Below are 25,992 nucleotides of genomic sequence, written 5' to 3'. Positions count from 1 at the left end.
CCCTGGCCCTGGGTGCAAACCCAGCCAGGAAGGGGCTGGGAGTTTGATCCAGCGGATGCTTTGGGGGCATGGGAGGGCCTGGCAAAGGAGGCAGAGAGCTGGCAGCAGGGAAGGGCAGAGGTACTGAAGGAAGGGACGAGCTGATGCCAGCTGATGCTAGTGCAGATGCAGAGCCCTTTGGCTAAAGGCACCAGGGCAGCCCCGTGGTGAGGCAATGCCAGTAACGCAGGGGTCTGCAGAGCACCAGCGAGTCCCTAGACAGGCCCAGGGCGCACAAGAGCCACCAGAGTGGGGCCTGGGTGCCGGTGTCCAGTGGAGGAGGGAGAGGACTCACGAGAGGGCGAGGGTGAGGTGGAAGCGCTGGCGCAGGCCCCGGAACATGACGAAGGATCGCGGTGGGAAGGAGCGTGTGGACACCTCGCAGAAGGGCGTCTCGAAGCTGCCTGCTGGGCACTGGCAGCGAAAGCCCCCATCAACACCGTTGGTGCAGGTGCCGCCGTTGCGGCACACGCCGGGCATGCAGCGCCCTGAGCGGCTGTCCACTTCGCAGTTCTCGCCTGAGGGAAGCGAGACGGGAGGCTTGGGACATGCCCTGGCTGGGGGGCACGCATGCAAGCAGCCGCACATCCGCTCCTTGCCCTGGGCGTGCAGACCTCGGCCTGGGTTTGGGGCAGGGCAGCCAAGAGGCAGGAGTTTGTGGAGCAACTGGGAGCAGGCAAAGGATGTGACAACCCAGATGTCACCCAGGTGTTCCCCACAGTAGCCAGCAAGCCAGCTACTACTGCCAGCCCTGCAGCCCAAGCCCCTGGGCTGGATGGGATGCCAGCTCCATCTGAAGGGGCAAGTTTGGACCCAGAATAGCATGGGAATGGGACAGGAGGGGACTGGTCACAGCTGGGCGGCATGGTCCTAAGGATGGAGAGGCAAGGACAAGCCAGGGAAGTCCTGGCGATGCTGAGAGTGCCTCCTTGGGCACAGCCACTGCACAAGCCTGGGACAGGCATTGCAGTCCTGGCTCTGGGGTGTGGGGACAGCCCAGCACTGCTGAGCTCCCCTGCCAATAGCTATGAAAGTCTTACCCACAGCACCAGAAGCCTCCTAACCCTGTGGGCAGGCTCTGACGTAGGAGCAAAAGCCAGGTGGAAACCAGCCAAATGAGGGACCCCAACCACCCTTGCACCTTGTTGGCACTGCTAACAGGGATGCCACAAGCCAGCTCAGCAGAGCAGTGCAGAGGGTCTGGCCAGCCCCTTTTCCCGTGCTGTCCCCGCAGCACAGGGAACTGCTCAGCTGCAGTCCCACAGCCCGGGCCCTGCTCCCATTACTGGCTCCGTGGCACGCAAGGAGGATGAGGAGACAGCATGAAGTGACAGGGAAATGAGCTCATTAACCCTTCTGCTAATGGCTGTTCACGCTTCAAATGCTGGGGGTTAATTACCACTGACTCTGCTTATCTCACCAGGAGCCACTGATAGGAGACTGGCTCCAAGGCAGCCATCTGCTGCCGCGCTTCCTCCCGGTGGGGAGGGCAAAGCAGGGGCTCCCTCCCCAGGAGCCAAAGTCCACCTTCCCTCACCGCCAGGTTGCCCATGGGCACAGGTCTCCACAGCCTGTCGAGGACTTGGGGCAACAAGATACTGGCAAGCCCAGGAATTCGCCCCATGGCTAGGACCAGATCTGCCTGGATCGCATCTGCCCAGTGGGGCAGCTAGGCCCAGCCTCCCCTTCCATTTTCAGTGGGCAGCAGCTCACCCACTGCACATGGGCTCCACACCTCTGCCAGACCAGCTGAAGACTGGTACGGGCTGAAACCAGCACCTCCAACAGTCCCAGAGTCCATTGCCCCACTGGCATGGGGCAGGGCCGAGCAGCCTCCTGTGCCCCAGCCTGGCACAGTCCAACCTGGTCTTCCTGCTGTGTGAAAAAGGCTGGAAGGTGGTGGCCAGGGTCCCCAAGAGCCCTCCATGCCACCTCCCTAGAAGACAGATTTCTATGGCAACCTCAGCCCTGCGCATCCAGCACCATGGAAACACAGAGAGCCGGGAGCAGAGCTGGACCTCTGCAGGCAAAGAAGGGCTCTGCCACCCGCCACCCTGCTGAAAAGAGCACCCCACCATGGTGACAGCAATGCCAAGGGACCTGCTCACCGTTCTCCCCATGGCCCCCAGCTCCAGGCACTCACCGCTATAGTGCTGGCGGCAAATGCACGTGTATCCCCCCTCCTTGCGGGTGCAGATCCCGCCATTCAGGCAGGGGTTGGAGTAGCAGAGGTTGATCTCCATTTCGCAGTAGTCCCCGGTGAAGCCCTGCGGGCAGCGACACCGCAGGCCAGTGATGGGGTGGATGGGCCGAAAGAGGGTGGAGGGGGAGGCAATGAAGGGGGCCGAGCTGTCGAACTTGAGGACGGAGATGCACTTCATATAGTTCTGGCAGGGCTCCCGCAGGCAGACGTTGTCATCGAAGGGCAGCACCTCCAGCATGGAGGCACCCGTCAGCGCCATGCGCTTCATGTACAGCTGCTCCTGCAGCTCCTCTGAGCTGAAGTAGCGCCCGCCCCGCGGCACCAGGGCCGAGAAGCTGACGTTGAGCACCGTGCCGCCCACGTCCGTGTCGTTCTGGATGTTGAAGATGAAGATGTCCTCCTTGGGCGTTGCAAGCACGGTGGCCACCCCTTCCAGGAAGGTGGACAGCAGCGGGGAGAGGAAGCGCTCCTGCCACATGTTCTCCAGCCGCACCGTGATGCTGTTAGCCAACATGTCCTCTGTGATGATGATCACCCGCAGGACGCACTGGGCTGTCACGCTGTGGATCCCATCTGTGGGAGGGAACAGGGACACACTGCAGGTCCTTGCCTGCTGTTTGGAGAGTCCCCTCCCACCCTGGGGCAGAGCCCTGCACCTCAGTGCAGCCCCCAAAAGGCCTTGGCTAAGAAAGGTTGGAGCCACAGCCCCGGGGGCTAGCACGGTGCCACCTGGGCTAGAGGGGGAGCTGTTGGTGTGGCTGTACCTTTCTCCCCTCCCCTCAGGCTCTCCACTGAGATAACTCTCAGGTTTCCTCCCTGTCCTGGATCTTGGCAGCAAACTGAGCTCTCAGGAGCAAAGATGCTGGTGAGATTCGGGCAGAAGGAAGTCCCAGCAGAAGGTTGGGCAAACACAGGAGCCGATGCCAGGGCCTGGGGTGTTTCGCTTCCCTGCTGCACCCTGTCTGCATCCCCGCCGCTGCCTTTCCCTGTGCTCTCCTCCTGCAGTTTCCTTCATCTCTCCTCCAGGGTCTCCAAGGCTTTTGTGCCGGTCTCCCTGCTTCCCCCCTTCTCACCATCTGCTCCGCATCTCTTCCTCCCTCGGCCCATCTCCGGTTTGTTTAATTCTCTTTAATCTTTATTTTCCTTGGAAACAAACTCCCTCCCCTTGGGACCCCACACCACATGAGCAATCTCCCAGGCGTGAACACAACAGCATGCACGCACACTCAGAGCATGCCAGCATGCTCCTGGCTCACTCCCAGGACCCTGGCCATTAGCAGCATCTCACCCCCATGTCAGGCACACTCACGTGCCAGCAGGTCAGGCTGCAGGGGTGCAGCATCAGTCTGGCCAGGCAATGCCGCAGCTCCCACCACAGCACCCACCCCAGCAGCTGTGTGACTTGGGGCCCCCTGCCGCACCCCACCTACCCAGCTCCTAGAAACGCAACAAGTCCCGCTACTTTGGAAGGTCATACCCTACTGCAAATTAGGCAATACTGGCCAAGATGGGAGCTGGACAGACAGACAGATGTGACCATGTTCCTAATTCCTCCAGGAAACCCTGCTACAAGCACAGGCAGGCACACAGCACCCCTCCCAGTGGGACACAGACTGTAAATTACCCCAGCTGGGGACCTGCCAGGCAGCGAGCTCTGTACCTTGCTCAGATAAAACTCCCACTGGTCCCTTCCAGAGCACAAGTGCCCCAGCCCATTCCCCAGCCTCACCACTTTACACTGCCCAAATGCAAGCTGCCTGGCCCTTTGCTGGGCCTGTCGCTCTTCCCCCTCTCTGCCCAGGCAGAAGTTTGGGTAGTGGCTTTATTTTTCAGTTATTAACCCTCCTTTTTATGTGACCCTAGTCAGTGGCTTTGCAGAGGTATCCCACAAAGCAGCCTGCCAAGGTCCCCCTCACTTAGGCCACCCCGGACACCTTTGCTAGCAGCTCTGGCTGCTGAAGGGGAGAAGGCTGCCTGCTGCTCCAGGACACCTCCTCTCTCCCCGGTCCCCCCTTCTTCTGGGCCCTCCGCCCCAGGCAGGCAAAGCCAGCCTTCAGCATCACAAGGCAAGGACTGTGCCTACATCTGTGGCCCTGGAAACACTTGACAAGGCTCATCGAGAGCCTCACTGCTCCTGGTGAAATGGGGTGATCCATCTTCCAGACCATTGCCAGCACCCCAATGCCCCATGGGTGTCAGCAGCACATGGCTGTAGCCTGCTGTTTCCATCTCCCACCCCACATCCACCAGAGCGCCCCAAACCCCTGCATTTCCTTGGAAACCTGGCTCTCCATCATTATCCCGAGACAACGTTTACATCAGCACATCCCAGTGGTGACTCCCAGGACTATCCCTGGGCACCAAGCCGTGCTGCAACATCTCTTGCATATGATTGATGAGTGGCAAACACAAGCCACCCCTTTCCCCTGGGGACAGTGAGTTTGGCTGCCCATGCACCCCCACAGGCAAGGCCACCTGAGTGATGAACAAGGGGTTTTCTGGGACGTTCCGCTTTCCCTGTCTGCCACACTGACCCTTGGCAGGTAAATCGGCTCCACAGAGACAGCCTTGTGCATCCTCTCCTGGGCATCTGCGTCAGGTTCAACACTGGCCTCCAGTTTAAATGCTGTCATAGGAGATGGGCTTGTGAAAAGGTAGGCAGGAGGGCTGAGCTCGCTTCAGGGGAAGAGCAGCTAAAGCAAAAATCCTCCAGCACCGCCGAGGGCAGCCCCACTTCTGCCTTGCCCCAGCCCTCACCCGTCCCCCAGTACACACTGGCGTGGGCAAACCAGGCCATGGTGCTGGACTGCTCATGCTCTGCCCCTTCACCTCGCAGCCAGAAAGCTGAAGGATGAGCCCTCAGCAGCTCTGGCTGTTCACAGCCCAAGGGGCAGCCATGCAGGTTATAACCAAGCACAATGGTGACCATCCCATTAGCAGGACCCTGCACCAAAGGTGCCACAGTTCCGTCTCGTGAACACAGGAGAGCTGCTCGTTTGCTCACGTTGCAATCGCTATCCCTCTCTCAGCCCAGGTGTGACACCACCTTGTATTGTGCAGAGCCGGGAGGGGACCCACAATCTTCACGGTCATCCCATCCTCAGCCGTGCGAAGGCGCAGTGCAGCCCCGTGCCACCGTGTCCCCTGCCCACCCTTCCAAGCGGGACATAACTATGTGGCAACATCTCCTGTGCACAGATGTAACCCGGGCTCAAATAAGCGCCACTACCAGGACATGTAGGACAGACTAACAGACCAGGCTGTCACCTCCATGCAGCCCTGGCCAGACCATGCTGAGGCCACACGTGAAACGAGCCTAGCAAACTCAGCCAGACCCTGCTCAGCACTGCTCCATCTCCTGCAACCCAGTGCAATGTGGCAGGAGGAGCAGCAGGCTTCCTGGCACCCTTGTCAGCCCCAGCCCTGCCAAGGGCCAGGGGGTGTAAATGCCAGCCCCCCATCCCCTGCCCATGCCCCAGGTCCAAGGCTCACATGCACAGCTGCCTTTACTGTTCCTCTCTCCCTGCGGCTGCCGTGCTGCAAAGCCTTTTGATTTCCCTCAGCCCCATTTGAAGTTTGCAGTGCAGGAGGATTTAAAGATTGAAATGCCTCCCTTTTTTCCCTCTCTCTCTCTTCTACTCTTCAGAAGGTGAAAGCTTTCTGGCAACCCTGCAAATTCCTGCACAAGCACCAGCCTGCACGCTGGGGCTGGTGCTCTAGAGATAAGGCTCGCATGGGGCTGGGGGAGCAGCAGTACCAGTACAGCCACCCAGGGGCTAATCTCCTGGAGGAAGCAGGGTTGCTTTTCTCTGAAATCAAGTTGCTCCTACCCCATATGTAAGCAAGATGAGAAACCACTCCTGTGCAACACCCTGCCGGCTCTGACATGGAGGGCAGCATGAGCAGTGGTTACCAGACAGCTCCATCCAGCACCTGGCTGGATGTGCCAGGGGATTTAGACCTGTCTGGGCTCAGCACAAGGAACTGGCATCATCACTTGCATCCCCCAAGGCACCTTCTCTCTGCAAGAGGCTCACGGGTGCAGAGTGCACCCGGCCCTGGGGAGGCAGGAATGAGGCGAAAGCCACAAGAGTAGTTCAGCTGTGCTTGGCATAAGATGCTCCCCGAGCCACCGGCAGTCCAGCATCCCTCCCCGAGGGACCACCTGGTGAGGCAGTACCCTGGGAAGCCACCGCTTTGACACCAGCTCCCTTCTCAGTGGGAATAAGGCAGGGTGGCCCCAGCCCATCACCACACCGTGTCCCTCTCCTCTCCCTTTGTCCCCTCCTCGCCGTTTGCTTCTCTGGCCCAGGCAAGTGTGAGCTCAGTTCAAGCCCAGCTGCCTCCTGCTCTCCTCTCTCCAGCTCACGGTTTGCCCAGAAGCAGCCATGAGGCCCAGGGGACAGCTCTCGCTCTCCCCAAGGGTTGCTCAGCACCCAGCAGCAGGCAGGCAGACATCCGCCTGATTTATGGCTGTTATTAGGCCTTGGCTGACGTGATGCTGAGTCCTGGGGCAGGCCGGAGGCCAGCAACAACTCCCAGGAGCAAGGAAGCTGTGGCTGGGGAATAAGGGGGGCTGCAGGGTGCCTGACACCTTTGACATTGCCCAGCCCACAGCAGGAAAGCCCAAGCACTCCTTTTGCGGTTCCCCGCAGCAATGCGGAGCCAGCCCCAGCCCCACAGCCCTCCTTGGTAAGCTCCCCCATAACACGCTGTCCCACCTCCGCATCACACCCAGGGCTGCCTCCCCCCTTGGCTCCGTGCAAGGGGAAGCAGATGGTTAAGAGAATGACCCGCTGCAAATGGGGGGGAACCTACCAAAAGAAAGCCCAAAGCTGGCTGGAGGCACTGACCCCCCTGGGAGGCATTTTAATCACAAATGCTCAGCCTTTCTGATTAAATCCCGTGGCTGGAGAGCTGGTGCCTGGTGAATATTCATGCAGCAGAGCAAGGAACCCTGGAAACATGCCTACAGGGAAAGGAGCAGGGAGAAGGGACAGGAGGGGTTCTAACCCCCATGCTGGGCAGCACGGGGTCATCATGTTTGCACTTCCAAGACTGACAATTACAAGCTTCAAAAGCAGCAAAGCTACAGAAAGAAGAGCTCCAGCAGGAGAGCGGGATGGGCAGCAGACTCCCCTGGAGGGGCTGTGCTGTCAGCCTGGGAATGGAGCTCCAGGCCTGCGCTGGAAACCTCTTGAGGGGAGCAGGGCTGCCAACTGCTGCCCAATGGTCTCCTGGGTCTGCAAGGACAAGAGCCCATCTCTCCTGTCCCCCCACGCTGCCAGAGGCTCTCCGGATCCCCAGGCAGCACGAGGCATGGGCTCCAGCCAATGCTCCCACCCCAGGAACCTTGGAGTCACTAGCAAAGGTTCCCCTTCCCATACAGCAAACATTTTGGCCTTCAACCTCCCAGGGAGCTCCAGGGATTGGGAAGAAAGCAGCTCAGCTCAAACAGCACCCTGACCCAGGAGGGGATACACCCTTGTCCCTCACTTGGGGGGACCAGGAGCTCAGAAACAGGCTCTGGTGCATCACCACCTGTCCTCTTCTGAGCGGCAGAGCCAGTGTCTGAGAAAGCATAAGCCACCACTCTGACTGCCACACCCTGAGCAGCCACCCCAGAGACAGAGAGGGTGGTCTGGCAACACACAGGGGTAGCTTTCAAGTTTGCAGCTGAGGAGCAGTAAAACACCTCCAGACAGAGAAGCCAGGAAAGGAGGAGAGAGGTATGGGTAAGATGAACATTCCTCACCACTTCTGAAGGGCTTTGGCAGACCTCTCAAGATTTTGATGATACTTGACAGGTTAAGAGATCTTGGAAGTAAATCAGACTCCCCTCATCCACCACCGAGTATGAATGTCACTCTCCCGGTAGCTCTAAAGACAGGGACTAAAATATAGTAACCAGGAAGACTCCAAAACCCTTCCCTAACCAGGAACAGAAATCCTAAGTCTCCCACCCTAACTCTGTGGTCAGCACCTCCAGCTGTGATGGACCTAACAGGGGAGGAAGCTCCTGACAGTGGGCTCCTCAGGAGAGGAGAAGCATGCAAGTTGTGAAAGGCCAGGTCAGCCCTGGGACCCTTACCGGGCTTGAAAACATGGCTCCGATGTGTTCAGACATAGTAGTCAGGACAAATGCACTCCAGGGGGGTCTTCCCTGCCAGGCTAGGATTTTAGGTGAGACATCTTGGACAAATGCATCCCCTCACCAGCGCAAGCTCCTGGTCTGCAGGCCAAGGGAAGATGTGTACAAAGAGCTCAAGAGGAATAGGGGAAACGCAGCAGACACAGCTCAGTGTGGCTGAGCCTCCACCCTTGCTACCAGCCCAGCAGCCTGGCCCAGTGAAACCAGTCTGGAACGGTTTAAAGTCAACACGATGTCAGTCTCCTACAATGCCCTGATCTCACACTGTGCTGCTGGCACACACAGCCGTACGCAGCCCCACCACCCCACTGTCTTGCACCCTCGGCAGCCAAGAGCCATTTCTAGCAGCCATAGGTGCCCACACGTCTGCGAAGAGCTGGGGTCAGTTTTGAAGCTGTCAGTCCCCCTGGAGAGGCACTGGTTTGTGATGGCCCAAGTCTTCCCTGCCTCCTACAAGGGGCTGAGCTGAGAACACACACAGCTCGTATGCAGGCAGAAGGGCCCCTTGCCCTGTGACTTAGGGGGATCCAGCCTCCCTAAAAGGGACCATAAAGCTCACAGGCAGGCAGGGAAGCCGCTCCCTCCCTGGAGGCTGACTCTTGGGGCACCCACCTAGGTGCTATTGTTGCCTTCCTGCAGGAGGAAGATGCTCTGGCACGGCACTGTGCCCGGGCAAACAATGCAGCCGGGTCTGAATGTCCTGGCTGCCGGCTCTGCAAACCCACCCGCCCACCCTCCCCCTGCACACAGCGACAGCATGGGGCTGACGGGGCTGCCAGCTGGGTGGAGGGCTACAAACAATAACGAAGGAAAAAAACCAAACCAGACCTCCACCTCCGCAGCTAACATCAAAGCCAACAAAAGGCCCGTTTTCCAGTGTCTCACTTCCCTCCCCAGTACAGCTCTTCCCCTTCCATCTTCTCCCCTCCTTTGCGAGCGCACCTCTCCCAGTCTCCCTTCCTGCTGGAAGATGACGACACTCTAATTGCAAGGGCCCCCTCGCCGCGAGGCGGCTCGACGACGCAGGACTTCGGGATGTGATTGTCTCCTGCCTTTGTGCAGGGTTAAGTGTGTGAAGAGGCAGGGCTTGCATAAACACACTTGGGCAGAAGCCGAAAAGGTCAAAACCACCCCCCATCTCCAGCAATGGACATGTGTGTGCCAGCACTCGCTCTCAGCCAGCCCTGCAGTTACGATTAATGCCCAAAGAGCCCCAATCCACCGACGGGCTGGTGCTGGCCATGCAGGATTGCCTTGAACAGGTCTCCTCTTAAAGCTCTCGCTCCATCTGAAAGAAATACTCCCCTCCCTGAATAAGCCAGATAGAGAGAGGGAGAAGGTGAAAAGGGAGGGCAGCTGGTAGCCGAGGGTCAGGGGAGCATCATGATTTAACATATGGCTCCCCAGGCACTCTCTGTAATTCAGCACTTGGCCCCTCCAAAGACGGCTCTTGCCCTCCCTCCCCCAGAGCTGCTTCTCAGTTCAGCAATGGATGGATGCCTCCATTTCAGATCATGCATCCGCAAGCAAAGAAAGGCTGATGGTGAAGGCAAAGCTCAGGCAGTGGGGAGCTCCAGCTCCAAACCCCACTTGCTCACAGACAAGCCCCTAGGTCCATCTCTGCCCTGCCCTCAGCTGGGCCAGAGGGGACCCCAACACTCCCCAAAGCCACCCCAGCAGCTACTGCTAGCATCTGCATTTGGATACTCCAGCAACACACACGATGTGAGAGTTTTAAGCACCACGCTCTAACGTGTGTCATAGCTGTCCCCTGCAACAGTAAGTTGGCTGCAGAAAGGTGGTACCAGGTTTTAGAAGCCGCACCAGAAAGCGCAGGTGTTGGTAGGTGCCACAGCCAGAATCCAGACTGAACCGTTTGCTACCAGCAGATGGGTATTTTTAAGAGGGTTCTTTCTGTGCCGAGTTCAATCCCTCCCTCCTGAGCACAGCCGGGGAAGCGCTCGGTCCCGGCAGGGAAGCGGCGTGCCAGCCCCTGGACCAGCAGCTTGGCCACCCTGGGAACCAGCTCCTTGTCCGGCCAGCACCCTACAGTGCACATCACAGCCTCACTGGTGGCAGCACCTCCAAAGGTATCTCGATAGCAGCTACAAGCAATCCTCACAGCTGAGTAACGATGCTTTGTTCTTGCAGACCACCTCTGGCCTCAGCCCCCTTACAGAGCGCTCCCCTGCAGCATGCTGCCACTGCCACCCTTCCCAGCCCCTCCACTATTCCCCCATTGGAAGGGACTCCCAATCCAAATCTTGTTGCCAGTCCCCAACCTGGCCCTCTGATGCGTAATGGGCTCCCCTGGGGGGACCACGCAGAGCCCCCCGAAGGTACTGCACTAAAGGTTTAACGATTTCATGATTTTCACACCCTACCTGTGACGGTCACCAGCATGGAGGCCACAAGTGGACGGTTGTTGTCCAGCTTACGGCTCAGCCTCAGCTCCCCGCTCGATTGATTTACAATCAACAAGTGCAGTTCATTTCCCCGCTCAAAGGTGTAGAAGAGGCGGTCGGACACATCTGGGTCATAAGCTGGGACCTTCCCTATGACCCCTGAGGGGAAGGTGTTGGACTTATTGGACACGTAGTTATTGAACAGGATCTGGAAGTTCTTGAGAACAGGGCTGTTGTCATTCTGGTCAATGAGTTTGATGTGGACCGTGGCTCTGCTGACCAGAGGGGCAGAGGTGGCCTGCACTACAATCACGTACTCGGGTTTTGTCTCATAATCCAGGTCTATCAAGGCTGTGAGCTCCCCAGAAAAGATGTCCATCTGGAATATCTCGGGGATGTTGCCTTCCACAATTTGGTACATGATCTGAGCATTGGGTCCCTCATCTGGGTCGACAGCTGTGATTTGGGCCACGACAGAGCCTACAATGCTGTTCTCCTTTACCATGACCTCAAACTCTTCAGCAGGAAAGACAGGGGCGTTGTCGTTCACATCCTGAATGGTAACCTGGATATGGACAGGAGTTCGCTGAGGAGGGATGCCCCTGTCCACAGCGTACGCAGTCAGCTCGTAGACGGGAACGTTCTCACGGTCCAGCCTGCGGACAGTGCGAATGATCCCCGAGGTGGGCTCTATGGTGAAGTCTCCATCCCCATCCTCCCCGTTCTGGAAGGTGTACTGCACTCGCCCATTGGTGTGGGCATCCCGGTCAGTGGCAGAGATCTGGAGCACACTGGTGAAGGGAGGTGCGTCCTCAGAGATCATGCCCTGGTAATGAGGGCTGACAAACTGCGGGGCGTTATCATTAACATCATTCACCATGATTTCAACATAGGTGGTGTCTGCTTTCTGGGGGATCCCGTTGTCCTTGGCAGTGATAGCCAATGTGTAGGTGACCTGGTCCTCATAGTCCAGTTCTGCCTGCAGCGTGATGGCCCCGGAATCTGGATCGATGCGAAACTGAGGGACGTTGTCTTCTAGGTAGTACGTGATGCGGGCGTTTTCCCCCACGTCGTCATCTGTGGCGCTGATCACCACCACGGTGCTGCCCACAGGCCGGTCCTCATTGATGCTCACAGAGTAGTGGGCACTCTGGAACACGGGCCGGTGCGTGTTGGCATCGGTGATGTTGATGTGAACGTGGCAGTTGTCACGCAGGGTGCGGTCAGAGGCCGTCACAGTGAGCACGTAGCGCCTCTCCTGCTTGTAGTCCAGCGGCAGAGACAGAGTGATGAGCCCCATCCCGCCTTGCGTGCTGATGGAAAAGCGGTTCCGCGTGTTACCTCCCGTGATCTGGTAGGTGATGGCACTGTTTACATCCCGGTCAATTGCTGTGACGCTGAGGACGCTGGTCCCCACGGCTGCATCCTCATTCAGGCGGATGAAGTACTCCTTCTGGGTGAACTCGGGACGGTTGTCATTGACATCCATGACAGTAATGGTGACGCTGGCAGAGGCGGATAAAGATGGAGAGCCATGGTCCCGAGCCTCTACCCCAAAAAAATAGTGCTCGACTGACTCCCGGTCCAAGGGCCCACTAACCGTGATCCACCCTGTGGCACTGTTCACCACGAAGGGTGTGTCAGCCGAGACCCCCGTCAGTTTGTACTCCAGGCGCGAGTTCTCGCCGTAGTCCGCGTCCACAGCCTGGATGTGGATGACAGAGTGGCCGAGGGGAGCATTCTCCAGGACAGAGATTTGGAAAGGGGTGCTGACAAAGATGGGGGCATGGTCGTTGATGTCCACCACCTGGATGCTGGCCATGCCGGTGTTGTTAGAGAGGGGAGGGCGCCCCGCGTCCTGAGCCCGGATCCTCAGGGCGTACTCCCGCTCCACCTCAAAATCCAGCGGGGCCACCACCTGTATCTCCCCAGTGACGCTGTCAATGGAGAACTGGCCCCGGCTGTTCCCGCTGATGATGTTGTAGTGGACCAGCGCATTGTTGTCCTTGTCAAGGTCCGTGGCGGTGACGCGCAGGATCTCGGTGTGGGGCCGTATGTCCTCCCTCACCTGGACGATGTAGCGCTTCTCGCTGAACTGAGGGGTGTTGTCGTTCTCGTCAAGGACCGTGATGTAGACCTTGACCGTGGCGGAGCGGGGCCCCGGCTCCCTCCCCTGGTCGTTGGCCTCCACCACCAAGGAGTACTTCTCCATCTTCTCCCTGTCCACCGGCCCGCTGGTGGTGATGAGGCCAGAGCGGGGGTCAATCTCGAAGACGGCGTGGGCGGCCCGCTCGTTGACGAAGCGGTAGCGGATGTTGGCGTTGGGCGGGGAGTCGACGTCGGTGGCCCGCAGCTGCAGGATGGGGTACCCCTCCTCCACGTTCTCCCGGATGGTCTCCCGGTACTCGCCCTGCTCAAAGACGGGGTCGTGGTCGTTGCGGTCGGCCACGGTGATGGCCACCATGGTGGTGGCGGAGAGCCGGGGCGCCCCGTGGTCGGCGGCCGTCACGCGGAAGTAGTGCAGCTCCATGCTCTCGCGGTCGAGGGCCTGCGTGGTGGTGATGAGCCCGGCCCGCGGGTCGATGCTGAAGAGCTCCCGCGAGCGGCTGTTCATCAGGGCATCCATGGAGTACACCAGCCGCCCTGCCTCGCCCCCGTCGGGGTCCTGGGCCGCCACCGCCACCACCGCCGTCCCCGCCGGCTGGTTCTCCGCCACCTCCGCCTGGTAGTTGTACTGGGGGAACAGCGGGTGCCGGTTGGGGGCTGCGCGCCGACCCCGCCGCCCGGGGGACGGAGACGGGGAGGGGAGCGGGAGCGGGCGCGGCGGGGCGGCGCGGGGCGGGCAGCGCGACGGGGACCGGCGGCGCGGCACCGCGGGCAGCCCCGGGGGCACCGCCGCCGCCCAGCACGGCACGGCGGCGGGGCAGCCCCCGCGGGCCGGCGGCCCCCAGCCCGGCGGCGGCGGCGCGGCGACCCCCAGCCCGGGGGGAAACAAAGGGAGCAGCAGCAGCAGCGGCAGCAGCAGCGGCGGCGGCCCCCGGTGGTGGTGGTGGTGGTGGCGGCAGCAGCAGCGGCGGCGGCGACCGGGGCTCGGGGCGGCCACCGGCTCCTCCGCCGCCATGGTGCCTCGGCGGCCGCCGCCCGACCCGGGCGCTCGGCGGCTGGGCTCGGCGCCGCCCCCGCCTAGCGGCGGCGATGGCCGCCCCCCGCGCCGCGCCGCGCCGCTGCCGCTGCGGCCGGGAGTGGCGGCGGCGGCGGCAGCTCCTCCCGCAGCCCCAACATGGCTCCCGCCGCCCCGCCCCGCTCCGCCCCCGCCCGCGCCCCCGCCCGCCCCGCCGCCGCCATCTTGAGGACGGGCGGGCCCCCGCCGGCCGCCCCGCGCTCCTGCCCGGCCGTGGCGGTGCCGCCTCCCCGGGCGCCGGCGGCTGCCGGCCGGACTGTCCGCGCAGCGCGGAGGGGCAGCCCCGGTGAGAGCGGCAACGGGCGCCATGTGAGCGACATGCCCGGCCCCGGGTGAGCGGCGTGTGCCCTGCCGTGAGGAACTGGCCCGTCCCTGTGTGAGGGTCAGGTCCTCTCGTGTGAGGGATGTGCCAGTCCCCGTGTGAGGGACGTGTCCCCTCGTGTGAGGGACGTGCCCGTCCCCATGTGAGGGTCGGGTCCCCTCTTGTGAGGGACGTACCTGTCCCCGTGTGAGGGTCAGGTCCCCTCGTGTGAGGGACGTGTCCCCTCGTGTGAGGGACGTACCTGTCCCCGTGTGAGGGTCAGGTCCCCTCGTGTGAGGGACGTGCCCCCTCGTGTGAGGGACCTGCCCGTCCCCGTGTGAGGGACGTGTCCCCTCGTGTGAGGGACCTGCCCGTCCCCATGTGAGGGACGTGCCCCCTCGTGTGAGGGACGTGCCCGTCCCCATGTGAGGGACTTGTCCCCCTGTGTGAGGGACGTGTCCCCTCATGTGAGGGACCTGCCCGTCCCCCTGTGAGGGACGTGTCCCCTCGTGTGAGGGACGTGCCCGTCCCCGTGTGAGGGACGTATCAGCCCTGCCACGCACCGCGTGGGGTTGCCGCCGCCATGTGCGGCGCACCTGCCCTGGTGCGAGGTGTGCCCACCCCCGTTGTGCAGAGCGCCTGGCCCTTGCGGGAAGCACGCCCAGCCATCGCGTGAGGCGCAGGTGCTGCCAGGCAGGGCGCGACAGCCCACGTCGGAGCGGCAGCAGGCAAGCCGCCTGCTGGCACAACCCGCCTCCTCCAGCCGGCTCATGAACCCCCTCCATGGCGTCCCTCCGGGCACGCGGAGCCCTGCGGTGCCAGCTCTGGTGATGGCTGCCGGTGGTACGGCCCAGCCTCCCCTCGCTGTGGCACTCATGGTGCAGGCTGGCGCTTGGCCACCGGGAAGTGATGAGGGCTGCACGCCAGCCAGCCCCTAGCCCTGCCTAGTGCCATGGGGACGCTTGCCCACGCCTCAGCCGGGGGTCCCGCGGCCTCTGGACGCCGGTCCTCGGCGCACACCTCCGCTTACGCCCACCGACACCCCTGCTGTGGCACCGCCGGCGTGCCAGGTGGCAAGCAGCATCCTTGTGCCACCGCTACCATCCCAGGGCCAGGCTGCTTCCCCAGGGCACCAACGAGACTGTGGGGTTAGCCGCCCTGCTGCTAGCAGAAAGGGCGAGGCAGGAGAGGGCCAGCGTTTTGGCAAGAGGCACTGCCGATGCTTTGTAGCCCTAACAGCTCCCTCTGCCCGCTTGTGTCCATCTGCAAGCGGCGCCAAGTTCGGCGTCTTCAGGGATGGTTTTTTTACCGTGTGCACGAGAAAGGGCTTCCCTCACCCCACACCGCAGGGCGGTAGCTCTCCCAGGCGGTGCCCAGGCACCTGCAGCAGCGTCACAGCCCCTGCCCCTCTGCTCCGCCACGCACAGGCACCCGAGTGCATGGCACGGATTTAGCTGGCCTGCTCCCGTGCCCCAGTGCAGACCTCAGCCAACCCCACCCACCAGCTGAGGCATCAACACTGGGGAGAAAGTTGCAGGTTTTTCTTCCAGCATCCATGAAAAAAGGAAAAATCAGTTTGGGGCCTGTGCATTGGGATGATTCATTAGCGCATCAGCCTTGCAACTTAGCTGTTGGTTTGATCTCGATCAACTAATATTGCAGCCTAATCCACTGAAGCTTGTAATAGGCTTAGGAATAACAGGGGTTTACGTCCTCATTACCGTTCAGTGCGCTGCGGCAGGGAGAACATCCTCGCCCATGTCCTGTTGAAGAAGAGGGTAGCCTGAGGCACAGCGGCTGGGGCGCACGCTAGGGAAGAAAGAGCTGTGTCGGGGAGGAAAACAGGGTAAATTTGGGAGATGGGGGAACTTAGGATGGGGTAGGGAAGGGCAGGGAGTACACAGGACGCACAGTGCCTCCAAGGGGGCTGCAAGAGCCCCCTGTGCCGCTGTGCTGGAGGGGCTGCGGTTCAGGGTGGGTAGGCTGGGGAGCAGGGGGACCCCTGTGCCAACACTGCAGCCAGGCTGGGCACTGCTGGCACCCCTTGTGCAGCCCCTGTGTAGCTCCCAAAAAGACACATGTGTTAACAGCGGGATGGATTCACACTGGAGATGGGGCTCCTCTGCTCACTCAGCCCTCGCACCCAGCATTGCAGGAGCCGCACATGCATCTCTGATGTTCCTGGGGAGCTGAACATCTCCTACCCCACAGGAAACCTAATGAGGCTGTGCAAGGTCCTGCGGTCCCTCAGCAGAAACTTGAGTTGCTGCTTTGGAGCTGCACACTGCTTTGTACAGCACAGGCTATCTGCACAGCAAGGAGGAGGTCAGCGGAGATGTGTTGACCCCTGGGCACAGCAGGTCTGGGGACCTCGAGGGGGTCCAGCTGCCGCTGCTGTGGTGGTGCTCCCTGCACCAGCTGTAGACGGGGCCATGGCATCCCACATGCTGCTGCTGCAGCGCTGAATCCTGGCATCACCAGCGCTTTGGCTCTGCCCAGTGCCCTGTGCTCCTGTGCTCCACTGCCAACCATGACCACCACCAGCTCTCACCCAGCTTTGGTTCCACCAATGGTGACAGATGGTGCCCTATCAATTATCGTTAGTGTAAACAAGCAGGTGGGGAGAGTCCATGCTGCCCGCTGATTTGGGGTTTGACTGCAAGCAAGCTCCCACTCCCATGGAAACTAGGCAAACACTGAGTCCAAGTGCAGGGTGTGCAAATGCACCCGATGGGTACCCAAACCACCGTGCACCATCCCCACACCTGGTGCCTCCCTTCCACCACCGTCACCTGCACAGGAGCTGAAGCCTGGTCACCACCTGGGCAGTGTCAGGGTGGGCAGAGCAGGCAGGGCTCATCCTTGCCCCGGTGCCCGGGCAGAGCACAGATCTCAGGACTACCACGGGAAATACCAAGCGGGCCCTAAAGCGCAGCTCGGCACGTGCTGGAGAGGAGTTCCCATGGTGCTTACACAATGCTGAGGGCTGACACCTGGTGGGTGTGGATTTCTAAGCCTCCGGAGAAGCTGGCATGTTAATTTATAAACTCTGTAGGATTCCTGAACATCGATAATCTGCTATGATTAACTCCTCAGCCACCACAAAATGCCTCCAGCTTGGCCAGTCCAGCGCCAGTGCTGATGGGGCTGTGGCCATGCCAGCCGTGCCCTGCAGGGATTTACGTTCTCCCCCTCCAGTCCCTCATGCACCCACCTGAGCCCTCCCAGTACCATTAGGCCAACGCCAATGGGCAGAGCAGCCCCAGCCCCACACGCAGCTCACCCAAGAAACCTCATCTAATAAAGGGCAGAGCAGCACCCGCGTGTGACAGGAATGTGCCAGCTTCACACGAGCTGGATCATACATCGCACCTCCTCAAACTGGGGATTTGCCATTAAGAAACCCAATCAGGAGAGAGACGATGCTTTTAAAAAATTATGAAGGCTTTCAAGTTTATTTGTTCCAATTACCCAGCTGACAGCTCAGAGGAAAAGGAGAAAATCATCGGGGTATTACTGCCACAAAATAGTTGTAATTGAATCATTCCAGACAATAAAGCAGAGGAGCAGGTCACAGGCAGTGCATCGCTCCCCCTGTGCCAGCCCCCCAACACCCCTCGCTGCTGCACCGCAATAAAAACACACTGATACAGGCATATACTGCTCTAATAGCGGTCTATTACAGCTAACCGCAACGCAAACATGTTATCTGCGCCTGTCACCCGTGCGCAGAGCAGGAACCGCTGAGCAGGCTTGGGGATAATGAGTTCACACGCTGCAGTTTGATTCCCTGCGATATGCGAAGGCCTTTCCTGGGCAGCGGGTGCAGCTCTCCCCCAGCACCCCCCACAGCAGGCTGCCCCCCCAGCTCTTCCAGCCCTGGCTGCGGTGACAGCACGGTGGTGGTGCAGACAGGGTGATGCTCGCTGTGTAGCTGGGACATGGGGTGAGCAACCCCCAGGGACAGAATGGCGCAGGGATGCTAATGGGAGCCGCCAGCCCTGCCTGTTCAGGTTCAGCCCAGCCAGGGCTCTGCCATGCCCCCGTGGCAGGCAGGGTGCTGTCACGAAAGGCTTTGCTCCTGGCTAGCAGAGCCACAGGTCCTGCCCACTTGCCCCAGCCTGGCACAGCGAAGCCTGGGCTGCTTCACTGAGGGCAAGTGCTGGAGGAACATCCCACCACTGCAGTGGGGAACAAGCTGAAAACAAGCCCAAGCAGCACGCAGAGGCAAACCGAGGTTGGCTCAGGGGGGATGCATAACCATACGCTGCACAGAGCAAGGGGGCACAGGAGAGCCACCACAGGGTGGGCACCCGTGAGTGCTGGCAGCCCTCACTTATTGCAATTCCCCCCCCAAGGTGTGCAGCTTGACACACTGCAAGGCCACAAGCCCGGCCCCTGGGACACACCGGCCAAAGAGGCAAGAGCTGGGACACAGCCCTGGCCCCATTTCTGCTGGCAACTGTGCTTGATGAAGCCCCCATGTCAGGGGCGGGGGGCGGGCACAGCCTGTGCCTGGCATTTACACCCCTACTCTTGGCCAGGGCTGTACCCAACTGCCCGGCTGGGCCCCCCCACCCCCCTGGCACACAGACTTCCCTGCTGCTGACTTGGTGCTTTACCAAGCGCCCGCTGCCCTCCCACCACAAGCACCCCCCACCATCCAAGGCAACCCCCAAAGCAGCATGTGCGGGGCCGAGGTTTGGGAACAGACACCCGCAGCCAAAGCGTGATTCATTAGCACTCGATACAGACCCTTGCCGTGGGGCTTGCTGCCTGGACAGCTCTGCTGGGAGTCAGCTGAGGCTGCACGTGCCTTGCGGGAAGCAAACTGCTGAGTCCGGCTCTGCCAAACCCTTAATCCGGAGCAGCGATGCTAGGCAGGCCCACGGGGGTGATGACTGTGCCCCTTGCCGGGGCTGCTGCCCTCCATCACTCCTTGTCTGCCAGCAACGTGGTAGGAAAACATAACGCAAGAAGCTGAGTGTGGGAAAAGTGCTGCGCTGATCCCATTCGAGGGTCAGCACCCAGTGCTTTGCCTTCGTGGGCAGCAGGCACCTGAGCCACCCCCACCCCTTTGTTCCCCCCACAACAGGACAGGGCAGGCAGGGCTATGTTCACAGAAATCCAGTTTAAGACATTTTTATTCCTCTGCATGTTACACTTAGTGTTTAAGAAAATACAGGATCCCTTTTGACATTCATACATTTTTACAGGGGAAAAATAGGTTTCTCTATGAGGGTGGTTAAGCAGCTTTGGATGACTTCAGGGGGTCCTCACCCCTTTTGGCTGCCAGGCCCAACCCCCTCCATTCCCGAGCATCACTGCCCCAGTGCCCAGAGTCCAGGCCTGCAGAACAGAGCTCGTGTCATCACCTCAAACTAAAAAAAACAAAAACAAAAACAAAACAGTGCCCAGTATTTCCAGTTCCACTTTCCAATAGCTCCTACACTGGATACTGCAAAGGAAGAGCTGAGGACAGGGAGTGACCAGACTGCGCACACGAATATTTAAGAGACCCACGTTAGTGTGTGTGACTATCTGTAACAGGGAAACAGGTTAATCCCATTTGCTAGAAACCTAGAGGAAATATAAATAAGGGCTCCCCACACTCGTGCATAGTCACAAACAGCTACTGGACACCAGGCTCACGCTGCCTCCGAGCGCTGCCACGTGGAGAGGGAGGGCAGCAAGGCAGAGCTACTATGAAGCTCAAGGCAAGAAATCCACACGCTTCACGAACAGAGCACGCCTGCCCACCTGCAGCCCCCCGGCTCGGGGCACTGGGGCAACGCTGTGAGAGAGGTGGCAAGCGGCAGCTTTCGCTTGGCAGGACACATCTTTGCGCTGTGTCCGGGCCAAAGGCTTTCTAAGGGCAGCGTCACCCACACGGTCATTACTTCTAGGCTGCCACAGTGTGCAAGAAATTCAGATTTAAACGTCACTATAGAAAGCAGATTGAAAAAAGCAGCTGTTGGGATAAGACCTCTATGACCCCAGGTGGGCTGCTACCCAGAGGTAAAGCTGAGGGCCAGGAGAGAGTGAAAGGCTCACTAGACGAGGCGTTAGACAGCGGGCGACCTACCTACCCTTGGCAGGGCTGCAGCACATTGGCACTAGCGGCAGAAAACAAAACAGATGTTACAAAAGCTTCTTCCAAGCACCAGCGGACTCCACTTGATCACTGCAGGGAGAGATGCACATGGAAAAGAAGTGATACTCTAAGGCCAAGGCCTTTCGCTTCGGGACCTCGGGACACCAGCACAGCTAAACACCCCCCCCACTCCAGCTGCTAAGTCCCTCGCAAGCTCTCTGCCCTTCCCGCTAACACCAGCTGCCTAAATACCCCCTGCCCGAGTCTTGCAGGCAACCCACACACCAGCACCCACCCTGCTCCGATTTCCCCCGAGCACCAGGCCCCGGGGGCACCCCCTGCCCTTTCTGCCACTGGTGTCTCTAAAGGGCTGGTGAACGCTGTCCCAACCTTAGGCCTCGCACGGAGGGATATAAGGTATGAGCTGTACTGGAAGGGAATGGGGAGAAAGTGTCAACAAGAGACGTCGTCGATCCAAGTGGTTCAAGCTCCAGTCCAAGCCAAGGGGTGGTTAGCTGGTACCGGGAGAGATTTCTGGGAACTCCTTATAAATCTCCAAGATGATCAGTTTGTCCATCTGGCACTGCTGGCCCTCCTCCTCCTCCCCCAGGATGCGCTGCAAGATGCCCTGCAGGTCGGAGAGGCGGTGCTGGTGCTGCAGATAGGGTGTGGAGCGGATGATGGCGTGCATCAGAGATAGATACTCCATCCTCAGCTGCCAAGTGGGAGGGGAGACAAAACACAGAGCACAATGAAAGATTTAAAGTGAGATAAACAAGCATGCCAGCCTCCATTACAGCATGAGCACAGGAACAGCTGCTGCTGCTGCACCACCAGCCAGAGAGCGACTCCAGAGGCACCTGCTTTTCCTTAAGGCTCATTAGTAGCTATGGAAAACTCTGCTTTCCCACAGCAACCCAGTGCTGCTCTTCACCCACTCTCAAACATGTGCACATCCCCTGACTCTTGCAATACCAAAACAGGAAGATCTCTCCTGCTTCTACTACTTGCAGAGGGTCCCTGTTTCCAAAAGTCCCTGGACAGAAGGGTGCAAACCACCAGAAGTCTGGCAGACCTTTCTTCAAACATGCCTTTCTACTGCTGTGTGCTGGGCAAGATAAATCCCCCCGCTCCCTCCTCAGCCCCCAAGGTTGATTTCGGCACCCAGAAATGTCATGCCCACCCCAGGACTCCGCTCTTGCCTGCACCAGCGGGCCCCACGGAGGGCTAGGAGAAACACCATTGCTTTGGGACTGTGCTCCCTTCCCCAGTGCCTATGGGTTACTGTGAGCACCTTATCTCCTGGGGAGAGATCGGCAATCTGCCGCACCAGGATGTCTATCAGGACCATCATGTCCGTGTGGTAGAAGATGCTGGCCGTATCCTTGCTGGCAAAGATGTCTTGTAGAAACTTCAGCACTGAGTGCGGCGGCTGAGGCTGATGCTTGAAGATACAAACTGGATCATCTGGGGGAGCGAGGCAGAGAGACCATGCTAAGTCACACGCTCCCTGTTGCCCACCTCCTCCATCTTCAGCACACATCCCTTCATTAGACCCTACAGGCTTCGGAGAGGAGGCTGCCCCTGGCCTCGGCCAGCCACTCCCTGCCTGTGCCTAGCTTTTGTGCCAACAGACCTTAGTGCCTTGCACAAAGCTGTGCAATCAGGATGGCAGCTCTGCAGGGTACCAAGCAGAGACCAAACGCATTAGCATTAATCATTGTTTATGTTTCACCTACCATCCCAGGTGAGAGCTCATTAGCACATCACCTCTCAGTGCCTCCCCTTTTTGCTCAACAGCTACCACTCATTTTCTCCCTGGTTTATTAAGTCAGGTCCAATAACCCCTCTGAAAAGCCCACCAGAGCCTGTACCAGAAACAAGCTTTCACCAGAGACCAGGCTAGTACCATCCCAGAAGCAAGAAAAGAAACACCTCCAAGTTTAAATGAGCCATCACATTCTCTTCTTTTACAAAGCATGTCCCTGCAGACCCCAAGAGGGGCTCTGGGACACTGCAGTCGTTCCCCCCCCCCCCAGCAGCTGTCAGGAAGGCGGGCAAAAGAGAAGCATCTTCATTAGGCTGTGGCCCCCCTCTTTCTTCCCCCAGCCCCTCACAGTAAGGTGATCCCTACAGGGAATCTGGCAGGGAAAGGGCTAAACAAAGGCTTTGGGAGGAGGCCAGACAGAAGAGCACTGAGATGCCGGCTGCCCTCAAGCTGATATAGTGTGGAGAGAGTGATTTGCAACCCCAAAGAGAACTAAAGCCAGAGTAAGATGAGCTGCAAGCATCACAGGATGAGTTATTTACCAGCAAATCAACAAAATTAATCTCAGGCAGCAAAGCCCCTGTGCTCCAGAAGGTATTAGAAAGCATAATAGTGGCATGCAGCACAGGCAGAAATACCTGGCACTGCTCTTCCTGCAGAGATCTCCAGCTTTCTAGCAATCTGCTTTGCAAAAGCTCTACACGTACAGTGGATTTCAGTCTACTCCTGGAGCAGACACAAAGCTAACCCTCTGTCGGCAATTCTGAAATGGGAAGTTCCACTCTAAGCAGCATTTCAGAAGGCAAGACCTCCCTCCAGATCTGTCCCCTAGGGCAGATGATTGCCAGCACAGGCTGAGGTTTGTGTGCCAGCATGGATGGAGCCCTGTCTGTCCAAGGACAGAAGTGGCCCAGGACCAGCTTTCCTCCCAGACAAGAGCTTGCCTACATCGCAGCCGTCCACACCATGAGATGGGGCTGATCTGACCCAGAAGTACAAGGGGACCAGTTTGCATGGAAAAGCCAACCCAGAAGCCCCTTCTCTCTTCCTAGATACCACCAGCATCACTTTATTCTTTGTGCAGCTCCCTCCTCAGCAATGCAGCCCGTCACCCTCACAAACTCACCAGGAAGCAGCACGTTCTGCCTAAGCTGACAGCTCCTCAGCTACCTGCATCCCCGACACATCCCACTCCTTAACTCCCTGAGTCACCATTAGCTGCACCCCCTGCCAGGCAGGTAATAGTGCCACAAACACTCACCTCCCCTGTTCAGCAGCAGCAGCAGCTTTTCTGTGAAAGTCTTGACATTCGAGTGCTTGCTTATTGTAGTCATGATCACACTGTGTTCTGGAACTAAGGAAGAAACCTGTTCAGCACATCCCTTTGTTTCCCAAAGATCACAGTAATTAAAAAAAAAATTAAAAAAATAGTGGAGGGCTCCTATTTTGCATCACTGCTCTGTGGAGTTTTGAGGAACCACAGTCTATGAGGGCTATGAAAAGTTTCAGCCTCACAGAGTGGGTGGGCAGAGGACAGGGAGGGTGAAATAAATCTGGAAACAACGCACAAAACACTTGGGACTTCATGCTTTCTATGTGTGTCTGATTCACATGAGGGATCCAGTCCAGCCAGCCAAATAGTGTGAAATACCTTGCAAAAGCTTTATATTGTGAAACATTACCTCCGCTCACAATCCTCTGAAGCCAAGGGCTCCACTCTCTAGTATCTTCATACTTCATAGTGGCAGTGCCCTGCTGGAATTTATTACCTGCTCAGAAGAAGGGACGAACAGGTCCCAGGAGCATGCCAGAGGGGAGAAGTTGTTCTTCCCAGTACTCAGCATGGGGCTGTGCAAGGGGAGGTGCTGAAGGCTTCTTCTAGGAAATGTCCTCTAGCTGCTTTGGGGGTGATTTCTTGTAATTAAAATATGCTCACCTTAGCAGACTTTATGCATGTGTGTGCACGCTCAGAAACGTCCAAACAGCACAGTGTGGCTATTTCTATGGCATAGGGTTGGCAACCCTGTAATATTTCACAGGCTGCGAAGTGCTTTAGGATCCTGCACATTGAAAAGCATCAATACAGTATGTTTTTAGGAGAGTTTTTGAACTAACGTTGCATCACTGAACTGTACAATAGATAAATCTGGCAGAGGAATAAAAATTCAATCCGCTAATAAGCGACCTGACCATCATTTAATGTGTTCTTAGCATCAGAGAACAAGTCACTGTTCTCGGCTACACCCCAGGTGGGCAATAATCCCCCAGAAACACACTGCCTGTCATGCATTATTGCCTAATTACTGCAGCCAGGAAGTATATGGGTAACTGTGAGAAGGGGTAATGAATGAAAGCAGCAGAGACCATACTTAATCAGTCTCTGTGCAATCAACTTTCATATGAAATTAGAAACTTTCACATAAATTTTAATGAAGCGCAACTCAAAATAACAGGTAAATTACTGGTCATGTCCTTGCTGCTTTATCCTCCCCTCTCTTCACGAAGCCAAGGATAAAGCCATGAAGCAGAACAAGAGGAAGTAATAACTAAAGACAATTGGAGCAACACGAGATTTTGGGTTAAGGAGTGGCCTCTCTTAGCAGGACCTGGAACTACACTCCAATCTTCCAACAACAGGCTTCAAAACTCACAGGCAGCAAGAGGACAAATGCCCTTCTCTAGGGACCAGCTGTGTTGCCTGTTCTCATAGAGCTCAGCAGGGGAGGGAGGACAGAGAACGAGGGCACTCAGGAGAGAGCACAGCTCAGGGCAACGTTGCAGAGCCTGGCCCCAACATGCAGGCACTGAATGAGCTTCAAAAGGTGCAGCTGGGTAAGTAGAAGGTTTGTCAAGACCTACAGAAGGCAGAGGACTTACATTCTGGACTGGTACTGAGAAATGCCTGCTAAAGCATTTTCTCTCCCAAATCAGCTGTGCCTACGAGTTAACCCCACTCGTGTTCCGCAAGTCCAGCCCAGCAACTGCTTTGATCCAGGCAGCATGGAATTACAGAGAAAAATCTGCTGGGCTTCACAGAGCTGCTGTGTCCCAGAGGGTCAGTTGGTTGGACACAGGCTCTCACACTGTTTTTTCCTTTAGGGTTTTGCACAATATTTAAACACAGTGTATCGCCAGAGGCTAGGGGAGCTGGAGAGGTTATCACAGCACCATGAAGTTCCAGTGAGATTCTCCCTCCCCATTCTTCACGTCCTCACTGCTCCAGACCACTGAAATCCTGCCGAGGCAGAGCAGCACCAAACCAACCTGGAATGTGGAGATTGAAAGCCAGAAGGACATTGACAAATAAGTCAGGCAGCTGGTCAGTGGTGTCTGAGGGCAGCCCATCCTCAATCACGTCCAGCAGGAACTGCACAAACTGAGAGTTGAGATGTTCTGCGCAAGGAGAAAGAGAGGCATTTACAGCACAGTGAAAATAAACCGAGCAACAAGGGACCATGCAAGCCACTTATCTGTGCTTTTATGCTTAAAAACCATTAGTGGAGTGCCAGTGTCAGCCTCCAGGGAATTAACAACCCTGCAAGTGGATTAGACAGACCACTGAAGTGTCTTTGTGCTAGAGTCAAGCAGCTCAGAGAACTATCCACAGTGCAGGGGAACACTGCAAGTTGGTCTCCCCACTGGCAATTTTTTCAGAGCAAATAAAACACCAAATCCTGCTCTAGCTGTTGTTCCAACACTACTGCTGCCAATGAAGGCTTCAGGTAGGAAGAGATTTGTATTCTTGACCATTGGTTCAATCCATCTATTAAAAAAAAAAGTAATCATCCAGATCATTAGTAATAACCCATTTTTCAATTTAGCTATTAGGAAAGCTCAGGAGCTCATGCAA

General features: G+C 58.0%; 2 protein-coding genes across 3 annotated transcripts in view; both read right to left on the bottom strand.

Annotated features, from left to right (window-relative positions):
- Window positions 1-13,439, bottom strand: part of CELSR3 (cadherin EGF LAG seven-pass G-type receptor 3) — a 32,726-nt gene extending 19,287 nt beyond the window's left edge. Inside the window, exons 1-3 of the mRNA XM_075714558.1 lie at window positions 10,778-13,439; window positions 2,183-2,815; window positions 335-557 (exon numbers count right to left, since the gene is read on the bottom strand). Of these exons, the coding sequence (XP_075570673.1) occupies window positions 335-557; window positions 2,183-2,815; window positions 10,778-13,424 (3,503 nt within the window). The 5' untranslated portion in view covers window positions 13,425-13,439. The remainder of the gene's footprint in view (window positions 1-334; window positions 558-2,182; window positions 2,816-10,777) is intronic.
- Window positions 13,440-19,412: 5,973 nt separating this feature from the next.
- The window catches only part of NCKIPSD (NCK interacting protein with SH3 domain), a 53,701-nt gene continuing 47,121 nt past the window's right edge, over window positions 19,413-25,992 (bottom strand). For both annotated transcript variants that reach the window (XM_075713611.1, XM_075713610.1), the window contains exons 10-13: window positions 25,407-25,535; window positions 23,404-23,496; window positions 21,669-21,841; window positions 19,413-21,089 (exon numbers count right to left, since the gene is read on the bottom strand). In XM_075713611.1, coding sequence (XP_075569726.1) covers window positions 20,886-21,089; window positions 21,669-21,841; window positions 23,404-23,496; window positions 25,407-25,535 — 599 coding nt within the window. In that variant the 3' untranslated portion in view covers window positions 19,413-20,885. The remainder of the gene's footprint in view (window positions 21,090-21,668; window positions 21,842-23,403; window positions 23,497-25,406; window positions 25,536-25,992) is intronic.

Source organism: Pelecanus crispus, chromosome 7, assembly GCF_030463565.1.
Source record: "Pelecanus crispus isolate bPelCri1 chromosome 7, bPelCri1.pri, whole genome shotgun sequence".
Taxonomy (NCBI): Eukaryota; Metazoa; Chordata; class Aves; order Pelecaniformes; family Pelecanidae; genus Pelecanus; species Pelecanus crispus.
The sequence above is the reverse complement of the archived record's forward strand: the minus strand, read 5'-3'. Positions and strand labels throughout refer to the sequence as shown.